Source organism: Oncorhynchus mykiss, unplaced genomic scaffold, assembly GCF_013265735.2.
Source record: "Oncorhynchus mykiss isolate Arlee unplaced genomic scaffold, USDA_OmykA_1.1 un_scaffold_829, whole genome shotgun sequence".
Classification (NCBI taxonomy): domain Eukaryota; kingdom Metazoa; phylum Chordata; class Actinopteri; order Salmoniformes; family Salmonidae; genus Oncorhynchus; species Oncorhynchus mykiss.
This window is the reverse complement of record NW_023494276.1, coordinates 20673-46462: the sequence shown is the minus strand read 5'-3', so window position 1 is coordinate 46462 and position 25790 is coordinate 20673. Positions and strand designations below refer to the sequence as shown.

The window sequence follows — 25790 nt, the reverse complement described above, 5'->3', positions numbered from 1 at the left end:
GTTTTACTGGGGGATGTTGAAGTCTTACTGGGGAGGTTGAAGTCTTACTGTGGGGTGTTGAAGTCTTACTGGGGGGGTGTTTGGAAGTACTTACTGGGGTGGTGTTGAAGTCTTACTTGGGGATGTTGAATAAAGAAGCCAGCAATGAGCTTCCCCTCATTTAATAACTTTAAGTCTGCAGTTATTCTTCCTGTTGTAAAAAACACATACTGTAGGCTAGTTTAATGGACCACAGTAATCCTGCAATGATTGTTGCTTACTGGGTACTGTCCTTGTTCCTTTGCTTCAAGTGTATGTGTACTTTCCACTATCCTGATTCTGGCTGTACTGAAGTGGCACCAGCTTCAAAAGGAAAGCTGGAAAGCGGGAGTGATTTATGAAAAGATGGAAACGACAGAGGACTGAAAGGGGTCGAGGGTGCCTCTTGCCCCCTGTTCTGTTCAGTCGTTCCGCTGCTCCCCCTGGCTAGGACCTGGCTGATGGGGTTTCCAGACCTCCCTCAGGGGCGACAGGTGGGGGAGGGTAAACTGCTCAATCCCAATCTGAGAATCCTGGCCCCCTAACCAGCCCCTAGATATTGTTCCCTCAAATTCAATACAATACAACTTCATTGTCCCCCAAATATGTTTTAGTTGGCAGTCATTAGAGGTTATACAGAGTAGTTCATATGTACTTAGAGGAAGGCATGGACACAACAGCCTCTCAAAGAAATACACTGAACAAAAATATAAACGCAACATGTAAATGTTGGTCCTGTTTCATGAGCTGAAGAACAATTATCCCAGAAATGTTCCCTATGCACAAAAAGGTTATTTCTCTCAAATGTTGTGCACACATTGGTTTACATCCCTGTTAGTGACCATTTCTCATTTGCCAAGATAATCCATCACCTGACAGGTGTGGCATATCAAGAAGCTGATTATACAGCATGATCATTACACAGGTGCACCTTGTACTAGGTAAAATAAAAGGCCACTCTAAAATGTGCAGTTTTGCTACAGATATCTCAAGTTTTGAAGGTGCGCGCAATTGGCATTCTGACTGCAGAAATGTCCACAAGAGCTTTTGCCAAATAATTGAATGTTCCTTTGCTCTACTATAAATTGCCTCCAACGTTGTTTGAGAGAATTTGGCATTACATCCAGACCTCCACATCCAGCTTCTTCACCTGCAGGATTGTCTGAGGGAGGGGTGCTGAGGAGTATTTGTCTGTCTGTAATAACGTCCTTTTGTGGGGCTCCACAGATACTTTGAACTCTCGCAAAGTGGGAGATGCTGTCGAGGAACATTGGCATGTTTTATCATCAGACCCAGCTTTGCCAGCAGAATGTAAGAACCCACCACTTATAGTATATAGGAGAGGTAGCAATTTACGCGACAAGTTGGTCCATGCCAACTGCCAGCCACAAACGAAAATGAGCCAGGCTCTTTTACGCCCTCTTCTGAATGGTAGCTATAAATGCAGAGGCTGCGCACAGTGCAACAATATAATGAACTGTGAATACTTCTGCCACCCACATATGGAAAACGGTTCCAAATAAATGACATTTTGACGTGCTTCTCCACCCATGTTATTTACATGATTAAATGTCAATGTGGGCCGCATTATATAGGAAAAACCTCTCATTCTCTCAAACAGAGAATTAGTGAACGTAAAAGTTCAATTGTCACAATACATTTTAATGACCTAAAACATGACATTTCTACCTTTTAGGTTTTGTGGCAAAGAGAAAGTCAAGATAAAAGACAGGTGATATAAATAATACTCTGAGGAAAAGAGAATGTTTTGGATTTTCACCCCCCAGACATTATTCCCCAAAAGTGTTAATGATACAATGCCCATGCATGTTATGTTTTAAATGTGAACAAGAACTAATGCCTTGTCGTTCACCACTTCTTGCTACTCCTGCACTGTACCCAATAATTTATCAGAACTTACTTGATAGGTCGATGTCCTCGTTGTGGTTTTACAGACGTTTTATGTACACACTTTATTAGAATGTTTATGTAATGCCCATTGTTATATTTGTGAGGAACATGTTTATTTTTCCTTGACTCCAACCCCATTCGATGCACGGAACAGATCAAATCAAATCAAATGTTAGTGGTCCCATACACATGGTTAGCAGATGTTATTGTGAGTGTAGCGAAATGCTTGTGCTTCTAATTCCGACAGTGCAGTAATATCTAACAAGTCATCTAACAATTCCACAACAAATATCTAACACAAAAATCTAAGAAAAGGAATGGAATAATAATATGTAAATATAAATATATGGATGACCAATGAAGATGCAATATATATAGAATAAAGTAAATACATATGAGATGAGTAATGCAAGATATGTAAACATTATTAAAGTGGCATTATTATTTATTAAAGTGGCCAAGGATTTCAAGTCTGTATGTAGGTAGCCGCCTCTCTGTGCTAGTGATGGCAGTTTAACAGTCTGATGGCCTTGAGATAGAAGCTGTTTTTCAGTCTCTCGGTCCCAGCTTTGATGCAGCTGTACTGACCTCGCCTTCTGGATGGTAGCGGGGTGAACAGGCAGTGGCTCGGGTGCTTGTTGTCCTTGATAATCTTTTTAGCCTTCCTGTGACATCGGGTGCTAGATGTGGGTGGAGCAATGTCTGCATAAGGGTGCAAATTAAAACGCTCACAAAAGCTCCACATCCAGCTTCCTCACTGGTGGGATTGTCTGAGGGAGGGTGGGGGGTTGCTGAGGAGTATTTCTGTCTGTAATAAAGATAAATTATAAAATGATTTGCTGGGCCTGGCTCCCAAGTGGGTGGACCTATGCCCTCCAAGGCCCACCAATGGCTGGTCCTATGCACATTCATGTGAAATCCATGGACTAATTTATTTAGTTCAATTGACTGATTTCCTTATATGAACCGTAACTCAGTAAAATCGTTGAAATCTTTGTGTGTTGCATTTGTATATTTGTTCAGTATAAATAAATCAATAAAAGACAGAGGTAAGAGCTGAGAAATGAGGAAGGATAGATGTTTTTTACAGGTGATTTAACCATGTGGTTTTAATGTTTGGTCCTCTAAGGCAGGCACTCAGAGCAAGACCAGCCGTGGTGGAAAAGAGCAGAAACACACCAGGAACTTTTTTATCTTCTAAAAATGATTTATTAATACAATATGGTATAGTACACCCCATAGCACAGTATGACTGGCAGAAACCAAAGAAGGCAAAAGTAGAGAAAACACTAAACAATGATCCCATTCCCACATCTGTACGTGACTGAGTAAGCAGTACATAATCACATTAAACCCTTGCTAAAATCATGGTCAGCAAATTGAAAAAAATAAAACATACAAATGGCAGGAAATGCAGGTTGTCCCATCTCCAAGAACTCTATGATGCCATCCCAGGTGCCTTCACTCTGACAACTCCGTCCAGGTGCCTTCACTCCAACAACTCCGTCCAGTGCCTTCACTCCGACAACTCCGTCCCAGGTGCCTTCACCTTCACTCCGACAACTCCGTCCCAGGTGCCTTCACTCCGACAACTCCGTCCCAGGTGCCTTCACTCCGACAACTCCGCCAGGTGCCTTCACTCCGACAACTCCGCCCCAGGTGCCTTCACTCCGACAACTCCGTCCCATGTGCCTTCACTCCGACAACTCCATCCCAGATGCCTTCACTCCGACCTAAGTGCCTTCACTCTGACAACTCCATCCCAGGTGTCTTCACTCCGACAACTCCGTAACAGCGTGGCGACAACAGTGGATCAAAGAGCTGCACCAGAGTGGAGAACGCCACGTCTTCCTGTAACAGACATCAATGACAAGACGAACAAAAACAGTTTGAAAACAACGTCAAAGACCCCCCCCCCCCCCCCCCCCCCCCAAAGACACACCACCGCACCGCAGAGTTTGTCTTTGAACCACACCACGAGGGGCCTCAGATGAGAACTGTTCTCTCCTCTGTAAAAGATCTTTGTAACGTTTCCCTCGAGTAGTCACATCTGTGCAAATATTGTGTTAGGTGGACTCTGACAGGCTGGAAGCAGCATGTTTGAATACTGTCTTTATGTTTGAACACAGTCTGGCTTGATACCTTACACATACTGACCAATTACGGCACCATGTGATTGGTAGGCCTGCACTGAGAGCTATGCTTTTGTACAAAGCTAAATCAACAGTCTGCACTGACCACCACATGCACGCATGCTCACACACAGTATGTGTGTCATTTTGAGTGCGGACACTTGGTTGAACTTGGAAAAAAATCTGCATTCTAATCCATTTCTGTTACATATTCTGTTACATATTCCTGTTAGGGAACACTTTTGTACAAGGCATCAAACTTAGATAGCTCATTACGATCACTCAAATCACAGATTACGTCATTAGTTTTGGCCGGGGTACAACGGTGTGAAGTTACACCCCTGGTCTGTAATAAGGGGGACACTTCAAACTCTCCACAGCGCGAACTCAACCCTAATGGCATCCTCTCTGATTTCTCCCGACTTAAGTGATCTGTCGTCGGGGAAATGTAATGTAGTCGCAAAGCTCCTTTAATGTTTGGGACAAGCAACCACCAAGACCTATGGATAAACATACAGCATTTATAGCAGCTGAGTTTAGGGGCCTTAAATGACACGTACCAAGTCATTCAGTAAATAGCTCAACCATTCTAAGGGCCACACCACTGTATCACTTTAAAGAGATGGACCGAAGACAACTAATAGTCTACATAACCACGTCATCCAAAATCCCTTCTGAGAAAACATTAATGGAACAGCTAACCAGGTACAGTATTTGGCTGGTCTCAAATCTGTTTGTGCTGTATAGCCAACGTCTATGGTCAATGTTGCATATATAGCACAAACAGATCTGGGACCAGCCTTGATCGGTGTAGCCATGGTCTCTGTAGCAGCGAAAGCCACTAAAACCACACTCCAAGAATCCTTCTCCTTTTTGTCCTATCACATTGTGAATCAATGAACACACCCTATAGCAATTAGCCAGACAATGTGCATTCCAGGCCCAGACCTCCTCTGTTTGTAGCTGGGAGGGAGAAACAATAGTTCCCTCCATTGGTCTGGCGGCTGAGGTCATGTTTTCACCCACTACTTAGCTATGGGGAACCAGACACGGGTAATTATGGGACAATGAGGAAAAGAGATGTTTGGTGTCGCGCAGCGGCCGTTTGAAGTCATAGGGACCAGGACCACTATATCTGGCCTGCGTGTGTCTGTGTGGGTTAGTGTGTGTCTGTGTGTGTCTGTGTGTGTCTGTGTGGGTAGTGTGTGTCTGTGTGGGTTAGTGTGTGTGTTAGTGTGTGTCTGTGTGGGTTAGTGTGTGTGTTAGTGTGTGTCTGTGTGTGTGTTAGTGTGTGTCTGTGTGGGTTAGTGTGTGTCTGTGTGTGTGTGTCTATGTGTGTCTGTGTGGGTTAGTGGTGTGTCTGTGTGGGTTAGTGTGTGTCTGTGTGGGTTAGTGTGTGTGTTAGTGTGTGTCTGTGTGGGTTAGTGTGTGTCTGTGTGTGTGTTAGTGTGTGTCTGTGTGGGTTAGTGTGTGTCTGTGTGTGTGTGTCTATGTGTGTCTGTGTGGGTTAGTGTGTGTCTGTGTGGGTTAGTGTGTGTCTGTGTGGGTTAGTGTGTGTCTGTGTGGGTTAGTGTGTGTGTTAGTGTTGTCTGTGTGGGTTAGTGTGTGTGTTAGTGTGTGTCTGTGTTGTGTTAGTGGTGTCTGGTGTGGGTTAGTGTGTGTCTGTGTGTGTGTGTCTATGTGTGTCTGTGTGGGTTAGTGTGTGTCTGTGTGGGTTAGTGTGTGTCTGTGTGGGTTAGTGTGTGTGTTAGTGTGTGTCTGTGTGGGTAGTGTGTGTGTTAGTGTGTGTCGTGTGTGTGTTAGTGTGTGTCTGTGTGGGTTAGTGTGTGTCTGTGTGTGTGTGTCTATGTGTGTCTGTGTGGGTTAGTGTGTGTCTGTGTGGGTTAGTGTGTGTCGGTGTGGGTTAGTGTGTGTCTGTGTGGGTTAGTGTGTGTGTTAGTGTGTGTCTGTGTGGGTTAGTGTGTGTGTTAGTGTGTGTCTGTGTGTGTGTTAGTGGGTGTGTCTGTGTGGGTTAGTGTGTGTCTGTGTGTGTGTGTCTATGTGTGTCTGTGTGTGTGTTAGTGTGTGTCTGTGTGGGTTAGTGTGTGTCTGTGTGTGTGTGTCTATGTGTGTCTGTGTGGGTTAGTGTGTGTCTGTGTGGTTAGTGTGTGGTCCTGTGTGTGTTGTGTGTGTGTTAGTGTGTGTCTGTGTGTGTGTTAGTGTGTGTCTGTGTGGGTTAGTGTGTGTCTGTGTGGGTTAGTGTGTGTCTGTGTGTGTTGTGTGTGTCTGGTGTGTGTTTGTGTGTGTTTGTGTGTGTCTGTGTGGGTTGGTGTGTGTCTGTGTGGGTTGGTGTGTGTCTGTGTGTGTCTGTGTGGTGTTTATGTGTGTCTGTGTGACCACAGGCTGGAGGGATTGAGAGAGAATGAACAAGGAGGAAGTGAGGCCTCTCCTTTTTAGTAACAATGACTGGTGTGCTGTAGTTGGGGTGCAACTCAATAGTGGACCCATCCCTTGTCTCCTCTCCTTTATCTGCACAGAACTGTAGGAACTGGACAGGTGAAAGCAAATCCCCAGTAGAACATCCACCATTTTAGTCTCACCGATCCCTATTCAGATCAGTGCATATGAAGGAGACAAGGAGAGGCAGCCACATTAGACTAGAGAGATGCATCCAAGTCTGTTGTGTGCCACTGTGGTTGAGGCTGTTCCTGTACCTGCTCTTTCAGGTAGCAGAGGCGTCCCGGAGAATCAGACCCTCGATGCAGGGAGCCAAAGTCACCTTCAGCTGGGTAAACACAGGAAGCAGGTCAGTAAACACTAGTTTTAAGTGTACTTCTGTTAAGTGTACTTCAACACTATGGATCCAACGGAATACAACTAGGCACCTTATCAAAGCAGAGCAGAGCAGGGCTGTTGTAATGTCATTGAAATAGAACCCCTCTGATTTCAAAACTAGGTTTCATTAGCAGCCTGAGGACAGTAAAATATCACTTTTTTTTGCCAGATGATTACACAGAGTAGAGTTTACACAAGTCATTGAGGGAGTTGTGTAAACGTAAACCACTTTAATAAGGCTTAATAACCACTCCAAAATAAAAGTTCTGGACAAAGAGAACCAATGCTCCTATAGCCATAGAAGTCCTGTGTGAGCCATTCATTCAGAGTGATGATACTTCCTCTAGGTAGTAGTGCTATAGTATCCCAGTTGGGACCTACCATGTTAAAGGCCTCCATCTCAACCATCCTGGGTCGGTATGTGTCGTGGTAACCCTGTATGACACTGTCAGAGAGCTGGTAGAGAGGGAAGGAAGGAGGGAGAGAGGGCGGGAGGCAGACAAGAGGTAGAGAGGGAGGAAGGAGGGAGAGAGGGGGGGGAGGCAGAGAAGAGGTAGAGAGATGGAGGAGGGAGAGATGGGAGAGAGGGAAGGAAGGAGGGAGAGAGGGCGGGAGGCAGACAAAGAGGTTAGAGATGGAGGAGGGAGAGATGGAAGGAAGGAGGGAGAGAGGGGGGGAGGCAGACAAGAGGTAGAGAGATGGAGGAGGCAGAGATGGGAGAGAGGGAAGGAAGGAGGGAGAGAGGGGCGGGAGGCAGAGAAGAGGTAGTGAGAGAGAGATGGAGGAGGGAGAGATGGGAGAGAGGGAAGGAAGGAGGGAGAGAGGGCGGGCGGGAGGCAGACAAGAGGTAGAGAGATGGAGGAGGGAGAGATGGGAGAGAGGGAAGGAAGGAGGAGAGAGGGCGGGAGGCAGAGAAGAGGTAGTGAGATGGAGGAGGGAGAGATGGGAGAGAGAGGGAGGAGGGATGAGAGAAGAATGTGGGAAGTGTTAAGAGACAGAGCAGGGTCATGTGTGGAGGTGATAGGTGAGTAACATGAGAGTGGTAACACACAACCCATTGAACACTTTTAATCCCAGGCTTTACGAGCAACAAATCTCTCATTTATAGAACTCGAGGGAGCCAGTTGAGACATATTCCCTAATCCCTGCACTCGCTGTTTGTTAACAATGCCATAACCCATGATCACACAGTACTCTAGGTGCATTTTACACAACTTGTCCTTTTCTAAAGAGCCCTTTCGATTCCATGTGTCCAGTTTCAAAGATGGTTTAGAGCAACCAAAGACGTTCAACTGTACAGGGATTTCAGGTACCATTACAGATAATCGTTACTGTCAGTTCATTGTACAGAGCTATGCTAAAAGCTTGTCCTCTCGACGGGATTACGCCAAGAATACGTTGTTGTGTTTTATTTATTTTTTACCCCAAATCCATTATGGGTTGCTTTCCTGGTGTCCAAAGAAGCAGTGTGGGATTCCCCCTGAGGATGTGTTGCTCTGAAGAACCATTCCCAAGTCTGTTCCCAAAACGCCCTAATATTGTGATATCTCCCATCACTGACCTTTGACTCATCCAGCTCCAGCCTCCGGAGGGCTCTCCAGACGTAGTCCACGAACGGAGGTGGCCTTGGAGTAGACATTCCCCACACGCTTCTCGCTGCAAACGACCACACGTGAAGACCGCTCTTTCAACCCCCAAATCACCATCGCTGAAATTAGCCTACCAGTGTATATTAAGTCATAGGCATCCGATTCTCCTCTTCCCTCTCTTATTTCTCCTCCCTTGCTACGCTACGCTACGCTACAACACCCTGGCAACCAAAGTGGAAACAGTCATCACACATGCAATAGTAGAGAGGTGGTCAGGTCCATTAATGGCATCCTGATTTCACTCAGCGAGGGACCAGTGTCCTGTAGGCTACGGGGATAGACATGTCAGTGAGAGTGAGGTTGTCATCGTGTGTGTGTGTGTAATACAGAGGGTATTTGTATCCTAGCTGATTGAATTTGAGAAAGTGGAGATTCTTACAAAGTGCCACAAAACCATAAAATGAGGGCTAGTAAAAAACCCACTAGAGTAAAAGCTAACAGTGTTTTGTCAACGGTACTGCAGACCCCCAAGACAGGGGCACCTGGACTCTCTCAGTAGTCTGGTATAGCCTACTGCTTTGGATGTCCCCTAACCAGGGAGACCAAACCTACCTTTTAAAGGAGCTGTAGTGATCCCTTAGAATCACATGGAGGACGGCCCTATAGAAGAGTGACTCCATCTGAATCTGTGGAGACAGAAAATAATCAAAGATCCCATGTTGTCTTCGCTTACAAAAAATAACATTTTTCTTGAGATATTCATTCATTCTCTGCCAGTGATTAGGGTGTGTATTAAAACCCATTGGAGGAAACGTTTTTATGACAATGCCCAATGCTTATACCAAACTCAACATATGATCTGAGTGCAATCAGACTGGTTGTTGGACGCAAGCTGCCGTTTAAGCACGCAATCCCATCCCTTAGTGATTACATTAATATTCAGAAAAAATATTTATGAATGGTCCGGGCGGTATCGTGTAACGGGTTTGACCCCGTACACTAACGTCCCTAGTGGCAGCCTATTCCCTATAAAGTGCACTACTTTTGACCAGAGCCCTATGGGCCCTTGTCAAAAGTAGTGCACTATATAGGGGAATATGGTGCCACTTGGGACGCAACCCTAAGGGTCGGCGGCTCAAATATCTATAGTATTGTAAGTCTCAATCAGCCTTATTGTATGTGAAAGACCCTGGAGAAGTATGGGAACAGGTGGCTCTAAGGCATCCGTATCCACTTGCTCTGGAACGCAGAAAATAAAAAACAGGATCTGTCGCGTCTGGGAAACGCACGTGGCCAGTTGCTGGAAGCAATCATTCAATTGATCATCTTTGATTATCTTTGATGAGCACAAATTTGTAGCAACCAAAAAAAACTCATTGAACTGTGATTGCATGATGTCATTCTCACACAGACAACTCATTGAACTGTAAGTTTGGCCAAATGTGTCCAACGTATTGATATACATGAATATAGTACTTACCCCTTGGCCCTTGGCAACTCTCTCCAAAGCCTGAACAAGAGAAAATAAAGTGAAATGTTATGAAGTATTCAGTATTTATAGGACCCCATGAATGGACTCTCCCAGGGCTCACAGAGTTAGAAACGTTACACTGCTCTTACAACATGTGGTACTCAAAAGGTAGAAGATATCAGTTAGTTAGTTCTCACGACATTACAGACTGAGGACCAACTGTACAGCATTGAACAGTTGTGGGCACTAAACGTCAATACTGTGGCACAACCTAACCTTATAGTGCCCTCAACTATACTGTCTAGTTGACAGATGGTGCGTTGAAGCGAATGCATTGCTGACAGAAATATATACTGAACAAAAATATAAAATGCAACATGCAACAATTTCAAATATTTTACTGAGTTACAGTTCATATATAAAGAAATCATTCAAATAAATAAATTAGGCCCTAATCTATGGATTTCACATGACTGGGAATACAGATATGTATCTGTTGGTTACAGATACCTTTAAAACAAAGTAGGGCTGTGGATTAGAAAACCAGTCAGTATCTGGTGTGACCATTTTCCTCATACAGCGCCACACATCTCCTTCACATAGAGTTGAACGGGCTGTTAATTGTGGCCTGTGGAATGTTGTCCCACTCCATCTTCAATGGATGTGCGAAGTTGCTGGATATTGGCGGGAACAGGAAACACGCTGTCGTACACATCATCCAGAGCATCCCAAACTTGCTCAATGGGTGACATGTCTGTGAGTATGCAGGCCAGAACTGGGAAATTTTCAGCTTCCAGGAATTGTGTACAGATCCTTGCGACACGCATTATCATGCTGAACATGAGGTGATGGTGGCGGATGAATGGTACACCAATGGGCCTCAGGATCTCATCATGATATCTCTGTGTATTCAAATTGCCATTGATAAAATGAAATTGTGTTTGTTGCCCATAGCTATATGCTGCCCATACCATAACCCCACTGCCACCATGGGGCACTCTGTTCACAATGTTGACATTAGCAAACCCATTAGCTCGCACATGCAACGCCATACACGTGGTCTGCAGTTGTGAGGCCGGTTTGGACGTATGTGTCAATTCTCTAGAACGACGTTGGAGGCGGATTATGGTAGAGAAATTAACATTACATTCTCTGGCAACAGCTCTGGTGGACATTCCTGCAGTCAGCATGTCAATTGCACACTCCCTCAACTTGAGACATCAGTGGCATTGTGTTGTGTGACAAACCTGCAGATATTAGAGTGGCCTTTTATTGTCCTCAGCACAAGGTGCACCTGTGTAATGATCATGCTGTTTAATAAGCTTTTTGATATGTCACACCTGTCAGGTTGATGGATTATCTTGGCAAAGGAGAAATGGTCACTAACAGAAGTACTAAACAAAAGTATGTACAAAATCTGAGATATTTCAGCTCATAAAACATGGGACCAACACATTAGCATTCAAAAGTGACCAAAACATCAGCCAGGAAGCATAGGAACTGAGAAGTGGTCTGAGGTCACCACCTGCAGAACCACTCCTTTATTGGGGGTGTCTTGCTAATTGCCTATAATTTCCACCTGTTGTCTATTCCATTTGCACAACAGCATGTGAAATGTATTGTCAATCAGTGTTGCTTCCTAAATGGACAGTTTGATTTCACAGAAGTGTGATTGACTTGGAGTTATATTGTGTTGTTTAAGTGTTCCCTTTATTTTTTTGAAATGAAATGACCACTGAACAGAAATATAAAGGCAACATGTTAGTGACCATTTCTCCTTTGCCAAAGATATATTATATTTCTGTTCAGTGGTCATTTCATTTCAAAAAAATAAAGGGAACACTTAAAACAACACAATATAACTCCAAGTCAATCACACTTCAGGTTTGCTGTGTCTGTCAGCGTAGTGTCCAGAGCATGGAGGGGCTACCAGGAGACGGGCCAGTACATCAGGAGACGTGGAGGAGGCCGTAGGAGGCAACAACCGAGCAGCAGGACGCACTACCTCCTCCTTTGTGCAAGGAGGAGCACTGCCAGAGCCCTGCAAATTGACCTCCAGCAGGCCACAAATGTGCATGTGTCTGCTCAAACGGTCAGAAACAGACTACATGAGGGTAGTATGAGGGCCCAACGTCCACAGCTTACAGCCCAACACCGTGCAGGACGTTTGGCATTTGCCAGAGAACACCAAGATTGGCAAAATCGCCACTGGCGCCCTGTGCTCTTCACAGATGAAAGCAGGTTCACACTGAGCACATGTGACAGACGTGACAGAGTCTGGAGACGCCGTGGAGAAACGTTCTGCTGCCTGCAACATCCTCCAGCATGACCGTTTTGGTCAGTCATGGTGGTGGGGTGGCATTTCTTTGGGGGGGCCGCACAGCCCTCCATGTGCTCGCCAGAGGTAGCCTGACTGCCATTAGGTACCGAGATGTGATCCTCAGACCCCTTGTGAGACCATATGCTGGTGCGGTTGGCCCTGGGTTCCTCCTAATGCAAAGACAATGCTAGACCTACATGTGGCTGGAGTGTGTCCAGCAGTTCCTGCAAGAGGAAGGCATTGATGCTATGGAATGGCCCGCCCGTTCCCCAGACCTGAATCCAATTGAGCACATCTGGGACATCATGTCTCGCTCCATCCACCAACAACGTTGCACCACAGACTGTCCAGGAGTTGGCTGATGCTTTTAGTCCAGGTCTGGGAGGAGATCCCTCAGGAGACCATCCGCCACCTCATCAGGAGCATGCCCAGGCGTTGTAGGGAGGTCATACAGGCACGTGGAGGCCACACACACTACTGAGCATCATTTTGACTTGTTTTAAGGACATTACATCGAAGTTGGATCAGCCTGTAGTATGGTTTTCCACTTTAATTTTGAGTGTGACTCCAAATCCAGACCTCCATGGGTTGATAATTGTTGTCAGCACATTCAACTATGTAAAGAAAAAAGTATTTAATAAGAATATTTCATTCATTCAGATCTAGGATGTGTTAGTTTAGTGTTCCCTTTATTTTTTGAGCAGTGTATATATATATATATGAAATGACAGTTGGCTAAATATCTGTCACCTAAGGTGAGTCAGGCTCACCAGACACGCCGACATCCTGGCATTTCTGCCACAGAACCAGGACTGCTCCCTCAGGTAGCCACTCAGGGGGAAACCACATACGCTGCTGCTTGGACACTCTGAAACAAACAAACAAACTTTAACACCAGCTGTGTCAGAACTGCCCCGTGTATTTAACACTATAGGAAAGTGTGACTATGGTAGTTGATAGGCCACCAACAAAAGTCCAAAGGGAAACATTAATGCTATTCAGAGCCTTCCCAAACTAGCTTTGAAGTTTCAAACTCGAAAAACCCGAGAGCGCGGGTGTCGCTAACCCCTTAGCCACATTGCTCTTTGACTCCACTCCTGTTGAACACATGGTAGTGGTATTAGCAGAGGCAGTCCTGGTCAGAGTCAATTGGAGCAGACAGGCTTTGCTAGAGTTTGAAGGCTAGCTTACAGTATACGTTGTGGAGTGTTTACATTTTGCTAGCACGCTAGCCTTATCTCAGCCACACTGAACTGACCACATCTCGAGGGCCAAGCACTGCTCGCCCCCTTCCCTGGCACACACACAACGCACACAAGTGTTTCTAATATTGTAGCGTGCGACGAGGCATCTGTTAGTTCCCAACAGTCAGGAAGAAGGAGACAGTGGCTCTAGGGCTCTGCAGCACGCTTACTTCACGCCCTTAAGGACTGGTCCAAGGCCAGTTTATGTTAAGGGAAGCTGACTTCAGCTAAATCCACCAGACTGAATGACTATGGCGAATGGTGCAGTCCAGTGGCTCTCGTTCCCTACGACACAATTGAATGGATGTTTCCTATACGACTTAGCTAAGGATCTCCACACTTTTATAGTCTTGAGCTCATTTAGTAGTTTGGGTTCCCATCTTTTAGGGTGAGGAAGTACACTGCAGGGTTTGGCCCGCATCCCAGAATTCTTTGCAAGCCGGGCAGCGCGAGAGAGCGAGGAAGAAGGAGCGAGAATAATGCAAGGGACGTCTGGCACAACTCAAGTGTTTTCAATCAAAACGCTGTGATGTCATTATTGGCGGACCCAACAGAGGTGGCGAGTCACAGGTCAGGGGTCGCAGTGTTAAGAGGGACAGCGTGATAGGAAGCAGCTCACCACACCACAGTGCCGAATCACTGTTAAAAGCACACAGTGGTTGTCATCACACACAGAGAGATTCCAGGTTTCATACCTCATAAAGGGGAGCAGTGAATCAGCAAACATACCCAGGAGCAACTGGAGCTAACATTCTGACCCATCACATCTGTCTGAAGCTAAATGTATATCTAGCTATGACAGGGAGAAAAGAACCACATGATATTGAGTCTTCTAGGTTAAAAGAGGAATGGAGACTTAAGCAATAAGGCCCGAGGGGTGTGGTATATGGCCAATATACCATGGCTAAGGGCTGTTCTTAGGACAGCCATTATCCGTGGTATATTGGCTATAAATCACAAACACCCGAGGTGCCTTATTGCTATTAAAAACTGGTTAACAACGTAATTAGAGCAGTAAACATAAATGTTTTGTCATACCCGTGGTATATGGTCTGATATACCACGGCTTTCAGCCAATCAGCATTCAGTGTTTGAACGACCCAGTTTATAAGAGAGAATATTTCACTGTTGATGTCAGGGAAACAAATGTATTGTAAATTGGAGGGGGAAAAAGCAAGGGGAACAGGATATAGACACTACTATGGACTTTTCTATGGGTCTTTATATGCTGTGTAGAGTAGATAGTGTTTTCTATACTATATAGCCCTATGGGGCTTTATATTCTGTGTAGAGTAGATAGTGTTTTCTATACCATATAGCCCTCTTTATATTCTGTATAGAGTAGATAGTGTTTTCTATACTATATAGTCCTCTTTATATTCTGGGTAGAGTAGATAGTGTTTTCTATACTATATAGCCCTATGGGGCTTTATATTCTGTGTAGAGTAGATAGTGTTTTCTATACCATATAGCCCTCTTTATATTCTGTATAGAGTAGATAGTGTTTTCTATACCATATAGCCCTCTTTATATTCTGGGTAGAGTAGATAGTGTTTTATATACTATATAGCCCTATGGGTCTTTATATTCTGTGTAGAGTAGATAGTGTTTATATACCATATAGCCCTATGGGTCTTTATATTCTGTATAGAGTAGATAGTGTTTTCTATACTATATAGCCCTATGGGGCTTTATATTCTGTGTAGAGTAGATAGTGTTTCTATACTATATAGCCCTATGGGGCTTTATATTCTCTGTAGAGTAGATAGTGTTTTCTATACTATATAGCCCTATGGGTCTATATATTTTGTGTAGAGTAGATAGTGTTTTCTATATACTATATAGCCCTATGGGGCTTTATATTCTGTGTAGAGTAGATAGTGTTTTCTATATACTATATAGCCCTATGGGGCTTTATATTCTGTGTAGAGTAGATAGTGTTTTCTATACTATATAGCCCTATGGGGCTTTATATTCTCTGTAGAGTAGATAGTGTTTTCTATACTATATAGCCCTATGGGTCTTTATATTCTGTGTAGAGTAGATAGTGTTTTCTATACTATATAGCCCTATGGGGCTTTATATTCTGTGTAGAGTAGATAGTGTTTTCTATACCATATAGCCCTATGCATCTTTATATTCTGTATAGAGTAGATAGTGTTTTCTATACCATATAGCCCTATGCATCTTTATATTCTGTATAGAGTAGATAGTGTTTTCTATACTATATAGCCCTATGGGTCTTTATATTCTGTGTAGAGTAGATAGTGTTTTCTATACTATATAGCCCTATGGGGCTTTATATTCTGTATAGAGTAGATAGTGTTTTCTATACCATATAGCCCTATGGGTCTTTATATTCTGGTAGAGTAGATAGTGTTTTCTATACTATATAGTCCTATGGGGCTTTATATTCTGTGTAGAGTAGATAGTGTTTTCTATACTATATAGCCCTATGGGTCTTTATATTCTGTATAGAGTAGATAGTGTTTTCTATACTATATAGTCCTCTTTATATTCTGTGTAGAGTAGATAGTGTTTTCTATACTATATAGTCCTCTTTATATGCTGTGTAGAGTAGATAGTGTTTTATATACCATATAGCCCTATGGGGCTTTATATTCTGTATAGAGTAGATAGTGTTTTCTATACTATATAGTCCTCTTTATATTCTGTGTAGAGTAGATAGTGTTTTCTATACTATATAGTCCTCTTTATATTCTGTATAGAGTAGATAGTGTTTTCTATACTATATAGTCCTCTTTATATGCTGTGTAGAGTAGATAGTGTTTTATATACCATATAGCCCTATGGGGCTTTATATTCTGTATAGAGTAGATAGTGTTTTCTATACTATATAGCCCTATGGGTCTATATATTTTGTGTAGAGTAGATAGTGTTTTCTATACTATATAGCCCTCTTTATATTCTGTGTAGAGTAGATAGTGTTTTCTATACTATATAGCCCTATGGGTCTTTATATTCTGTGTAGAGTAGATAGTGTTTTCTATACTATATAGCCCTATGGGTCTTTATATTCTGTATAGAGTAGATAGTGTTTTCTATACTATATAGCCCTATGGGTCTATATATTTTGTGTAGAGTAGATAGTGTTTTCTATACTATATAGTCCTCTTTATATGCTGTGTAGAGTAGATAGTGTTTTCTATACTATATAGCCCTATGGGGCTTTATATTCTGTGTAGAGTAGATAGTGTTTTCTATACTATATAGCCCTCTTTATATTCTGTATAGAGTAGATAGTGTTTTCTATACTATATAGCCCTATGGGTCTATATATTTTGTGTAGAGTAGATAGTGTTTTCTATACCATATAGCCCTATGGGTCTATATATTTTGTGTAGAGTAGATAGTGTTTTCTATACCATATAGCCCTATGCATCTTTATATTCTGTGTAGAGTAGATAGTGTTTTCTATACTATATAGCCCTCTTTATATTCTGGGTAGAGTAGATAGTGTTTTATATACCATATAGCCCTATGCATCTTTATATTCTGTGTAGAGTAGATAGTGTTTTCTATACTATATAGCCCTATGGGTCTATATATTTTGTGTAGAGTAGATAGTGTTTTCTATACCATATAGCCCTATGCATCTTTATATTCTGTGTAGAGTAGATAGTGTTTTCTATACTATATAGCCCTCTTTATATTCCTTGTAGAGTAGATAGTGTTTTCTATACTATATAGCCCTATGGGTCTATATATTTTGTGTAGAGTAGATAGTGTTTTCTATACTATATAGCCCTATGGGTCTATATATTCTGTGTAGAGTAGATAGTGTTTTCTATACTATATAGCCCTATGGGTCTTTATATTCTGTGTAGAGTAGATAGTGTTTTCTATACTATATAGCCCTATGGGTCTATATATTTTGTGTAGAGTAGATAGTGTTTTCTATACCATATAGCCCTATGCATCTTTATATGCTGTGTAGAGTAGATAGTGTTTTCTATACTATATAGCCCTATGGGGCTTTATATTCTGTGTAGAGTAGATAGTGTTTTCTATACTATATAGCCCTCTTTATATTCTGTATAGAGTAGATAGTGTTTTCTATACTATATAGTCCTCTTTATATTCTGGGTAGAGTAGATAGTGTTTTCTATACTATATAGCCCTATGGGTCTTTATATTCTGGGTAGAGTAGATAGTGTTTTCTATACTATATAGCCCTATGGGTCTTTATATTCTGTGTAGAGTAGATAGTGTTTTCTATACTATATAGCCCTATGGGTCTTTATATTCTGTGTAGAGTAGATAGTGTTTTCTATACTATATAGCCCTCTTTATATTCTGTGTAGAGTAGATAGTGTTTTATATACCATATAGCCCTATGGGGCTTTATATTCTGTATAGAGTAGATAGTGTTTTCTATACTATATAGCCCTATGGGTCTTTATATTCTGTGTAGAGTAGATAGTGTTTTCTATACTATATAGCCCTATGGGTCTTTATATTCTGTGTAGAGTAGATAGTGTTTTCTATACTATATAGCCCTATGCATCTTTATATTCTGTGTAGAGTAGATAGTGTTTTCTATACTATATAGTCCTATGGGTCTTTATATTCTGTGTAGAGTAGATAGTGTTTTCTATACTATATAGCCCTATGGGTCTTTATATTCTGTGTAGAGTAGATAGTGTTTTCTATACTATATAGCCCTATGGGTCTTTATATTCTGGGTAGAGTAGATAGTGTTTTCTATACTATATAGTCCTATGGGGCTTTATATTCTGTGTAGAGTAGATAGTGTTTTCTATACTATATAGCCCTATGGGTCTTTATATTCTGTGTAGAGTAGATAGTGTTTTCTATACTATATAGCCCTATGCATCTTTATATTCTGTGTAGAGTAGATAGTGTTTTCTATACTATATAGCCCTATGGGTCTTTATATTCTGTGTAGAGTAGATAGTGTTTTCTATACTATATAGCCCTATGGGTCTATATATTTTGTGTAGAGTAGATAGTGTTTTCTATACCATATAGCCCTATGCATCTTTATATTCTGTGTAGAGTAGATAGTGTTTTCTATACCATATAGCCCTATGCATCTTTATATTCTGTATAGAGTAGATAGTGTTTTCTATACCATATAGCCCTATGCATCTTTATATTCTGTGTAGAGTAGATAGTGTTTTCTATACCATATAGCCCTATGCATCTTTATATTCTGTATAGAGTAGATAGTGTTTTCTATACTATATAGCCCTATGGGTCTATATATTTTGTGTAGAGTAGATAGTGTTTTCTATACTATATAGCCCTATGGGTCTTTATATTCTGTATAGAGTAGATAGTGTTTTCTATACTATATAGCCCTCTTTATATTCTGGGTAGAGTAGATAGTGTTTTCTATACTATATAGCCCTCTTTATATTCTGTGTAGAGTAGATAGTGTTTTATATACCATATAGCCCTATGGGGCTTTATATTCTGTATAGAGTAGATAGTGTTTTCTATACTATATAGCCCTATGGGTCTTTATATTCTGTGTAGAGTAGATAGTGTTTTCTATACTATATAGCCCTATGCATCTTATATTCTGTGTAGAGTAGATAGTGTTTTCTATACTATATAGCCCTATGGGTCTTTATATTCTGGGTAGAGTAGATAGTGTTTTCTATACTATATAGTCCTATGGGGCTTTATATTCTGTGTAGAGTAGATAGTGTTTTCTATACTATATAGCCCTATGGGTCTTTATATTCTGGGTAGAGTAGATAGTGTTTTCTATACTATATAGTCCTATGGGGCTTTATATTCTGTGTAGAGTAGATAGTGTTTTCTATACTATATAGCCCTATGGGTCTTTATATTCTGTGTAGAGTAGATAGTGTTTTCTATACTATATAGCCCTATGGGTCTTTATATTCTGTGTAGAGTAGATAGTGTTTTCTATACTATATAGCCCTATGGGGCTTTATATTCTGTGTAGAGTAGATAGTGTTTTCTATACCATATAGCCCTATGCATCTTTATATTCTGTATAGAGTAGATAGTGTTTTCTATACCATATAGCCCTATGCATCTTTATATTCTGTATAGAGTACATAGTGTTTTCTATACTATATAGCCCTATGGGTCTTTATATTCTGTGTAGAGTAGATCCTATTTAGTGTATTGTACATTAGAATGATGACTTCATGAAGTTTTTCTGGATTGATTAAGTGTGATTGGAATATAAATACCACAGCGCTCTCGTATGAAGTCAGAATACATGCTGGATAAATCATATCCAATTCAACACCTGAACATTAGCGGGTCAAAAATATCACATTTGCAATCCTCTAAACTGTTATCCTGAGACGATAAATCCATTCAATGATTCTAACAGTCTCTTCTTAGCTAACTGAATCTAGAGAGCGCAAGTTGGCTGTGTACCCAACTCATCAACCCACATCAGTGTTTATGCTACTTCATATTTGGCTTGTGAGAGAATTATGCTTCCCTTGGGCTGGTGAGAGTGACAAAGTAGACACTGCATGGTGACAGAATTATGATTAGCATAAAAACTGGGGGATGTCTGTGGACAGGTTGCAGGGCTCCTAGTGGGGGAGAGGGGGCAGTTGCAGTCTGTAGTCCTAAGTAAGAGTTTGGCTCTGGTTGAGATTTCCACAATGGAAACCATATGTTCTCTAAGGGGTGGAGGAGGGTGGGTCTGTTTGCTGGTGACTGTGTCTCCCTGCCTGCATACTGTATGTATGTATGTATGTACTGTATGTATGTATGTATGTATGTATGTATGTATGTATGTATGTATGTATGTATGTATGTATGTATGTATGTATGTATGTATGTATGTATGTATGTATGTATGTATGTATGTATGTATGTATGTATGTATGTATGTATGTATAGATGTATGTATGTATGCATGCACTGCATACTGTGTGTAGCTAATGAATTAATGAAATTGAAGCCTTTCCCTTGGGGAACACACAAAAGCCTCTCTGTACACCAGGTTGGTAATTAGATGGTAAGTCCACTGTCCCTGCCTCCTTTCCCTGTCCCTCTGACTGATCTGAACAGACTTGATAGGTGAGAGACACAGTCATTCTAACCTACAGTATCTAGTCCATTCCCACTGGAGGAACTTTGGGAATGATCTATGCTCCTCAAAGAGCAAAAGGGTTTCAGTCAAGTCATGAAGTCCAGGGTTCCCAAACTATTTGCTTCGTGACCCACCAATGGAGGTGTCATTTGAGTTGCGACCCACAATAAGGGTTGAGTGGTGGAAAACATACACTGACCAAAGAAGAAGTCAAACATATTAATAATAACCTATTCTTCTAAACACACTCTCACACACACTCTCTCACACTCTCTCACACACACTCTCTCACACTCTCTCACACTCACTGTATGCCAACCTTTACTATCCCCCTGGCCATGTAATTACCTTGTCTGGTGGGATCAAACTCCTCAGAGAGAAGGTGGTAGCAGCAGCCAACGCTGCAGACGGAGAGGAGCTCCCGTTTGGCCACAAACATGCGCAGGGTGCTGGGCGCCAGGTCTCCACAACGTGTGCAGACCAACCATGACCGCATCCTGGGTTTGGAAAACAGGGAGAGAGCGGCCTCAGCACTGAAACAGGCCTACATTAGCAATGTGATGCAGAGCTGGCATGAATAATCATACAATTATATTATAGGCACATTGACACAAGCACACATTTGAAAGAAAATGTCTACTTGAATGTGTTTGTACTATGGTGTGAATATGAATCTTAGAGACTTAAGCTATCTAAATGAATGAATTGCCACACAACCGCAGTTGGTGACATTTGCATTCAAAAGAGCATGGTTTTGCCGTTGTCGTTGTCTTATTGGTCGACAGTGAGTGTTACCTACCTCTAACTCCCCAATAATTTCTTTGAGCTCCGTCGCCGCGGTAACGTAGGAGGTCAGAGGTGAGTACAGCATGCCGCTGCCCATGCCACCACTGTTAACCCAGCTCCTGGCCTTCCTCTCCAGGTTCTCCCTCTTCCTCCTCTCCCTCTCCTCCAGGCTCAACTCACTGGGGGGAACCCGGGGGGAGATGGGCTCCACCATGCCCACACACAGGGCACTGAGAAAAGGATCCTCTGGAGCTGAGGCTGGGTCACTTTGGTCCAACCCTGGAAGGGAATTGTCCTCTAACAAAATGGCGGAGGTAAGTGATGTCATTGCATCTTCCTCATTCTGATCTGTTAACCCTGTTGTGTTGGTCTGTGCCTCCCCATCTCTTCTCCCCTTCCCCTCCTCCTTCTCGGCATCCCCACTCGTCTTAACCATATCCCCTCTCTCTCTCTCACCGGGTGCAATATCCTTCTGGCCTGAAGGAGGCATCACTGTCGGAGTCCTATTGGCTTTGCTGTGCCTCTGGTAGGCCCGGGAGTACTTCTTGAGCTTCCTGTTCCTCTCCTGGGCGCCGTGCGTGTTGACGCTGGACGAGTCGATGCCGTACACCTGGAGGCCGTACTGCAGCGACAGGAAGGAGCACAGGTAACCTTTCCCCGAGCCCACATCAATCACCTGGGAGACAAAGATTTATTGTGATGGGTCAGAAAATAATGTAGTCCCGTCGATGTTGTTCAAGCTTGGTCTTGGGTGCACTACTGATAGGGTGTGCAGGCTTTCGTTCTAGCCCACCACTGTTTAATTCATCAACTAATCATCAAGCCCTTGATAAGTTGAGTCGGGTGTGTAAGGCAGGAACAAAAGCCTGCATACACCTTGTAGGTACCCAGGAGCAGGCTTGAAGAACACTGTTGTGGTCAGGGCCAGGGCACACGGTAGCAAAACATTAACGTTTTAAAAAGAGTTTCTTATCCGACAATATCAGAAGGTACCTCAGTCTGTTTGAGTGTTTTCTTCTGTTTTGTGCCTGCTAAAATGAGACCCGGTTGTGTCTTTCACCTGTTTGACCCGGCAGCGCTGGGCTAGGCTGGCCACCACCTCTGACATGGCCTGCACCTCGTGGGACTTCTTGGAGTTCATAAACTCTTCACTCTCCACCACAGCAGCTGGAACTGTCAATGGACACACATGTGCAATGTCAGTGAATCCTTGCATGGATGGCAGAACTGTACACTATCTGTGCATTGCTATTGAGAGACCTGTGACCAAACCATAGAATTACTATAATTATATTTCTATATCAGTGACACTAATGACAGTGTGTTACAATGACAGAACCAAGGCCTTAGACTAAAACAAACATTTCCCCTTTAGTTATTCTTAGGATAGGTTAGGATAGTGTCCATTCTTTTGTACCTTCCTCCAGGGGTTGAGCGTTGTCAGTGTGTCTGAGGGATTGCAGTAGCTCTGTGCGGCCCACACAGACCCCGAGGCCAGGCAGGGAGTGGGCATAGGCAGCCTCCAAGAGCTCAGCCACATCCACCAGGCGCTTACTATCATCACAGAAACCAAAGGTGATCTTCTTGGCTTTTTGAGAGTAAAAAAGAAAAGAAACATAAGTTGTCCTTTGTTTATTTTATTCAACATTTTGACTTTGATAAATATTACAACCGTGTAATAACAATTACATATTAAACATTTCATATTTGTCAATGAACCATCGACAAAATAACACTTACTGGTACCACTGCCATGATTTATGTAGCGTTCTGGCGCCCTCTTGTGGTCACCATTCAAAGTGATCTCTGTCAAGACCTCCACGGGTGGCACAGCCATGAACTGGTCCCATACATCGCAAGTGTAGAAATCCACAGTGTGGGCATTGGCGATGCTCAGTGAAACAGAGAGGAAGAGTTTAACAGCATCTATTTTTTCTGAATCGCTTCCAGAGAGTTAATGGAAGATGCCATTGAATAAAAACTCTAACCTAGACCTGTTTACAGCAGGTCCAAGAATGACTCCCCTCTTTACAGTATAATCAGGCATAACTAGTTGCAACTGAACGACGATGATTTTCTTAGCACGAATGTGGCAGCCATGTTGGGTGTACCGAAATACATTGAGTTCTACGGACGCTATCCTTACTTACGCACCAACACAAATGACGTCCCTCGTGGTCGATTGCTCGTGGATGGATTTGTCATGTCTTCTGAGACCACCACGACGTCATAACAATGCGACGAAAAGCACATGCGACGTAAACACATGAAACGTGCGATATTTTGCTAAAAATTTGTGAAATGGCACCACCAGCACAGCAGAAAATTAAGACCAAGGGCACATTTGACGGAAAACGTGCCAATAGAAACCAACCCTACAATCGACCAGGGGGCAGGAAGAAGTGGGTCTCTGAGCACAAAGTATTCGACGGCAGTATTGGAGAAGGTAGCTCAGCTCGCTTGCCAGTGCTAGCTAGCCATAGTCTGAGTTCCAGTCACTTTAGCTAGCTAACTTGCCACTGGAATATAATATTTAGCTGAACAGAGACGGCAACCAGGCTAAGCTAGCCTATCTAGCTATCTAAAGTGTGTTTAGAATTGCAGTTAATGTACATTGTATAAAATGAAGTCATTCAATATGTTAGAGTGACAAGATAACTAGACCCCCCCCCCCCCCCCCCCCCGATCAATTAGCTAAAAACTAACTTAGCTACACGGGAGGCTAAATGTTTGTGTAAGTTAACAAACAGTGTTTTTGCAGATATACATTAATGCTTGAACCATAAACCTCTCTTTACTCAGGCCAGGGCTTTGCCTTCAAAAGGAAGGAGAAAGTGAAACATGAATACAACAAACTGCTTCGGAAGGAGAGGAGGAAGAACACAGAGGTCAAAACCCAATATACAGAACAGTACCCTGAACATCTGAGGCATCTCTACGAGGCTGAGGCCGAGAAACTGAGGAATGAGGTTAAGACGAACAGAATCAACAGAACCAAAGCTAGGATGGCTGGCGGTGTTGGTCCAGTAGAGGAGGAAGCAGCTCCCATGGCTGTGAATGAAGCCCCCACGGACCTAGCTACAGCCATAGATCCTGCAGAGGACATCTCCTCTGACAAGACTGACTCTGCCCCACAGCCCACTCCAGGAGTTGCGGCCTCAAAGAATGACAGGTAGTCACTTAAATCATGTTTGCATACTGCTTTACTCATTTCATTTGTATATATTGTATTATATTCTACTTTATTTTAGTCAACGCCACTTCGACATTGCTTGTCTTAATGTTGATATATTTCTTAGTTCCATTATTTTGCTTTTAGATTTGTGTGTATTGTTGTGAATTGTTAGATACTACTGCACTGTTGGAGTTAGGAACACAAGCATTTCACTACACCCGCAATAACATCTGCCAAATATGTGTATGTGACCATACAATTTGCTAATCTGGTTTGGAGTAAAGCAGTTTGTGCAAAACATTTAAATGCATTATCCATTTGCAGTGTACTGTGTGAAATGTAATTGCTGTCAATGAAGTGTGGCAATGCTTTGTGCGAAATGTCGTTGCAGTCAAGGCCAACCACTTGAAGGAGTTACAGTGCAACATGTTAATGTGTCGTTGTGTTCCAGTCTACCCATGAGTAACCGGAGTAAAAAGAAAATGCTGAGGAAGACTTCCTATCAGAAAACAAAAGAGGAGTTTGAAAGTGTTAAAGAAAAGCAGAAGAATAAGAAAGAGGTATAGTTTTTCACGTTCTCAATTAAAGCCCTCAGAAAAGTACTATCGCAGGTCAAAAGCGTTGGACTGTTCTCAACGAGTGGTATTTTCTTCCTCCATATAGGAGTTTTTGAAGAACAAGGAGCAGAAAGAAGAAGCTATCAAGAAGTACAAACAGAAGAAAATGGAGACATTTCAGATGCTGAGCAAAAAGACGAAGAAGGGGCAGCCCAACCTGAACCTACAGATGGAATACCTGCTCCAGAAGATTCAAGGGACCGGGCCGGGAAAATGACCCAGAAAAATGGACGTCGAAGGTTTCAAATAGCAAATATACAGTTGGAACTCTTACTGTGATGGTTTTATATCATAGATGAGTCTTGTTCTTATTTTGTGAACTGCCACTTTGAATAGATTGTATCATAATAGATTTTCAGACTTTTAGCGGTTTATTTACATTTTGAACCACAAGGTGGCATTTGTGAGATGAGCTGTTCTTGTAAAATATTTAAATATTCCTTTCAAATAGCAACCATTTCTATTCAATGTTAATAAAATGTTGTAAGCGAAGTCTGGTTTATTATTCTATATATGAGTGCACCAAAAACTAAAGCTACTGTTGATCCAAGTAGACTGCAGAATTGAGAGTTATAAATGTAGTGTTTAATTTGTAGCGGGACAAAATAGAGACCGTGTCCTGGACACCCTTTGGA

The 25790-nt window shown here is 42.5% G+C and overlaps 1 protein-coding gene and 1 pseudogene across 2 annotated transcripts; one reads left to right on the top strand and one right to left on the bottom strand.

Moving 5' to 3' along the window:
• Positions 1–3563: 3563 nt before the first annotated feature.
• Positions 3564–23566, bottom strand: LOC118963008 (annotated as a pseudogene).
• A 7-nt stretch (positions 23567–23573) lies between these two features.
• On the top strand, positions 23574–25647 carry LOC110501004 (thyroid transcription factor 1-associated protein 26 homolog). 2 transcript variants are annotated; one of them, XM_036974689.1, is made up of 4 exons: positions 23574–23809; positions 24166–24535; positions 24990–25098; positions 25202–25647. In XM_036974689.1, the coding sequence occupies exons 1-4, from the start codon at positions 23665–23667 to the stop codon at positions 25370–25372; spliced, it is 795 nt and encodes a 264-aa protein (XP_036830584.1). In that variant the 5' UTR covers positions 23574–23664; the 3' UTR covers positions 25373–25647. The 2 variants fall into 2 exon arrangements, with proteins under 2 accessions (XP_036830584.1, XP_036830583.1); XM_036974688.1 differs by having other exon boundaries at positions 24930–25098.
• The last annotated feature ends 143 nt before the right edge of the window (positions 25648–25790 follow it).

What these genes read in the sequence shown, in the direction of transcription:
- LOC110501004 (XM_036974688.1), top strand. Translation starts at nt 23,665, where the DNA reads ATGGCACCACCAGCACAGCAGAAAATTAAGACCAAGGGCACATTTGAC. An exon ending in CGACGGCAGTATTGGAGAAG is followed by an intron (nt 23,810 to 24,165) that starts GTAGCTCAGCTC and finishes CTCTTTACTCAG; the next exon opens with GCCAGGGCTTTGCCTTCAAA. An exon ending in AGCAGAAGAATAAGAAAGAG is followed by an intron (nt 25,099 to 25,201) that starts GTATAGTTTTTC and finishes TCCTCCATATAG; the next exon opens with GAGTTTTTGAAGAACAAGGA.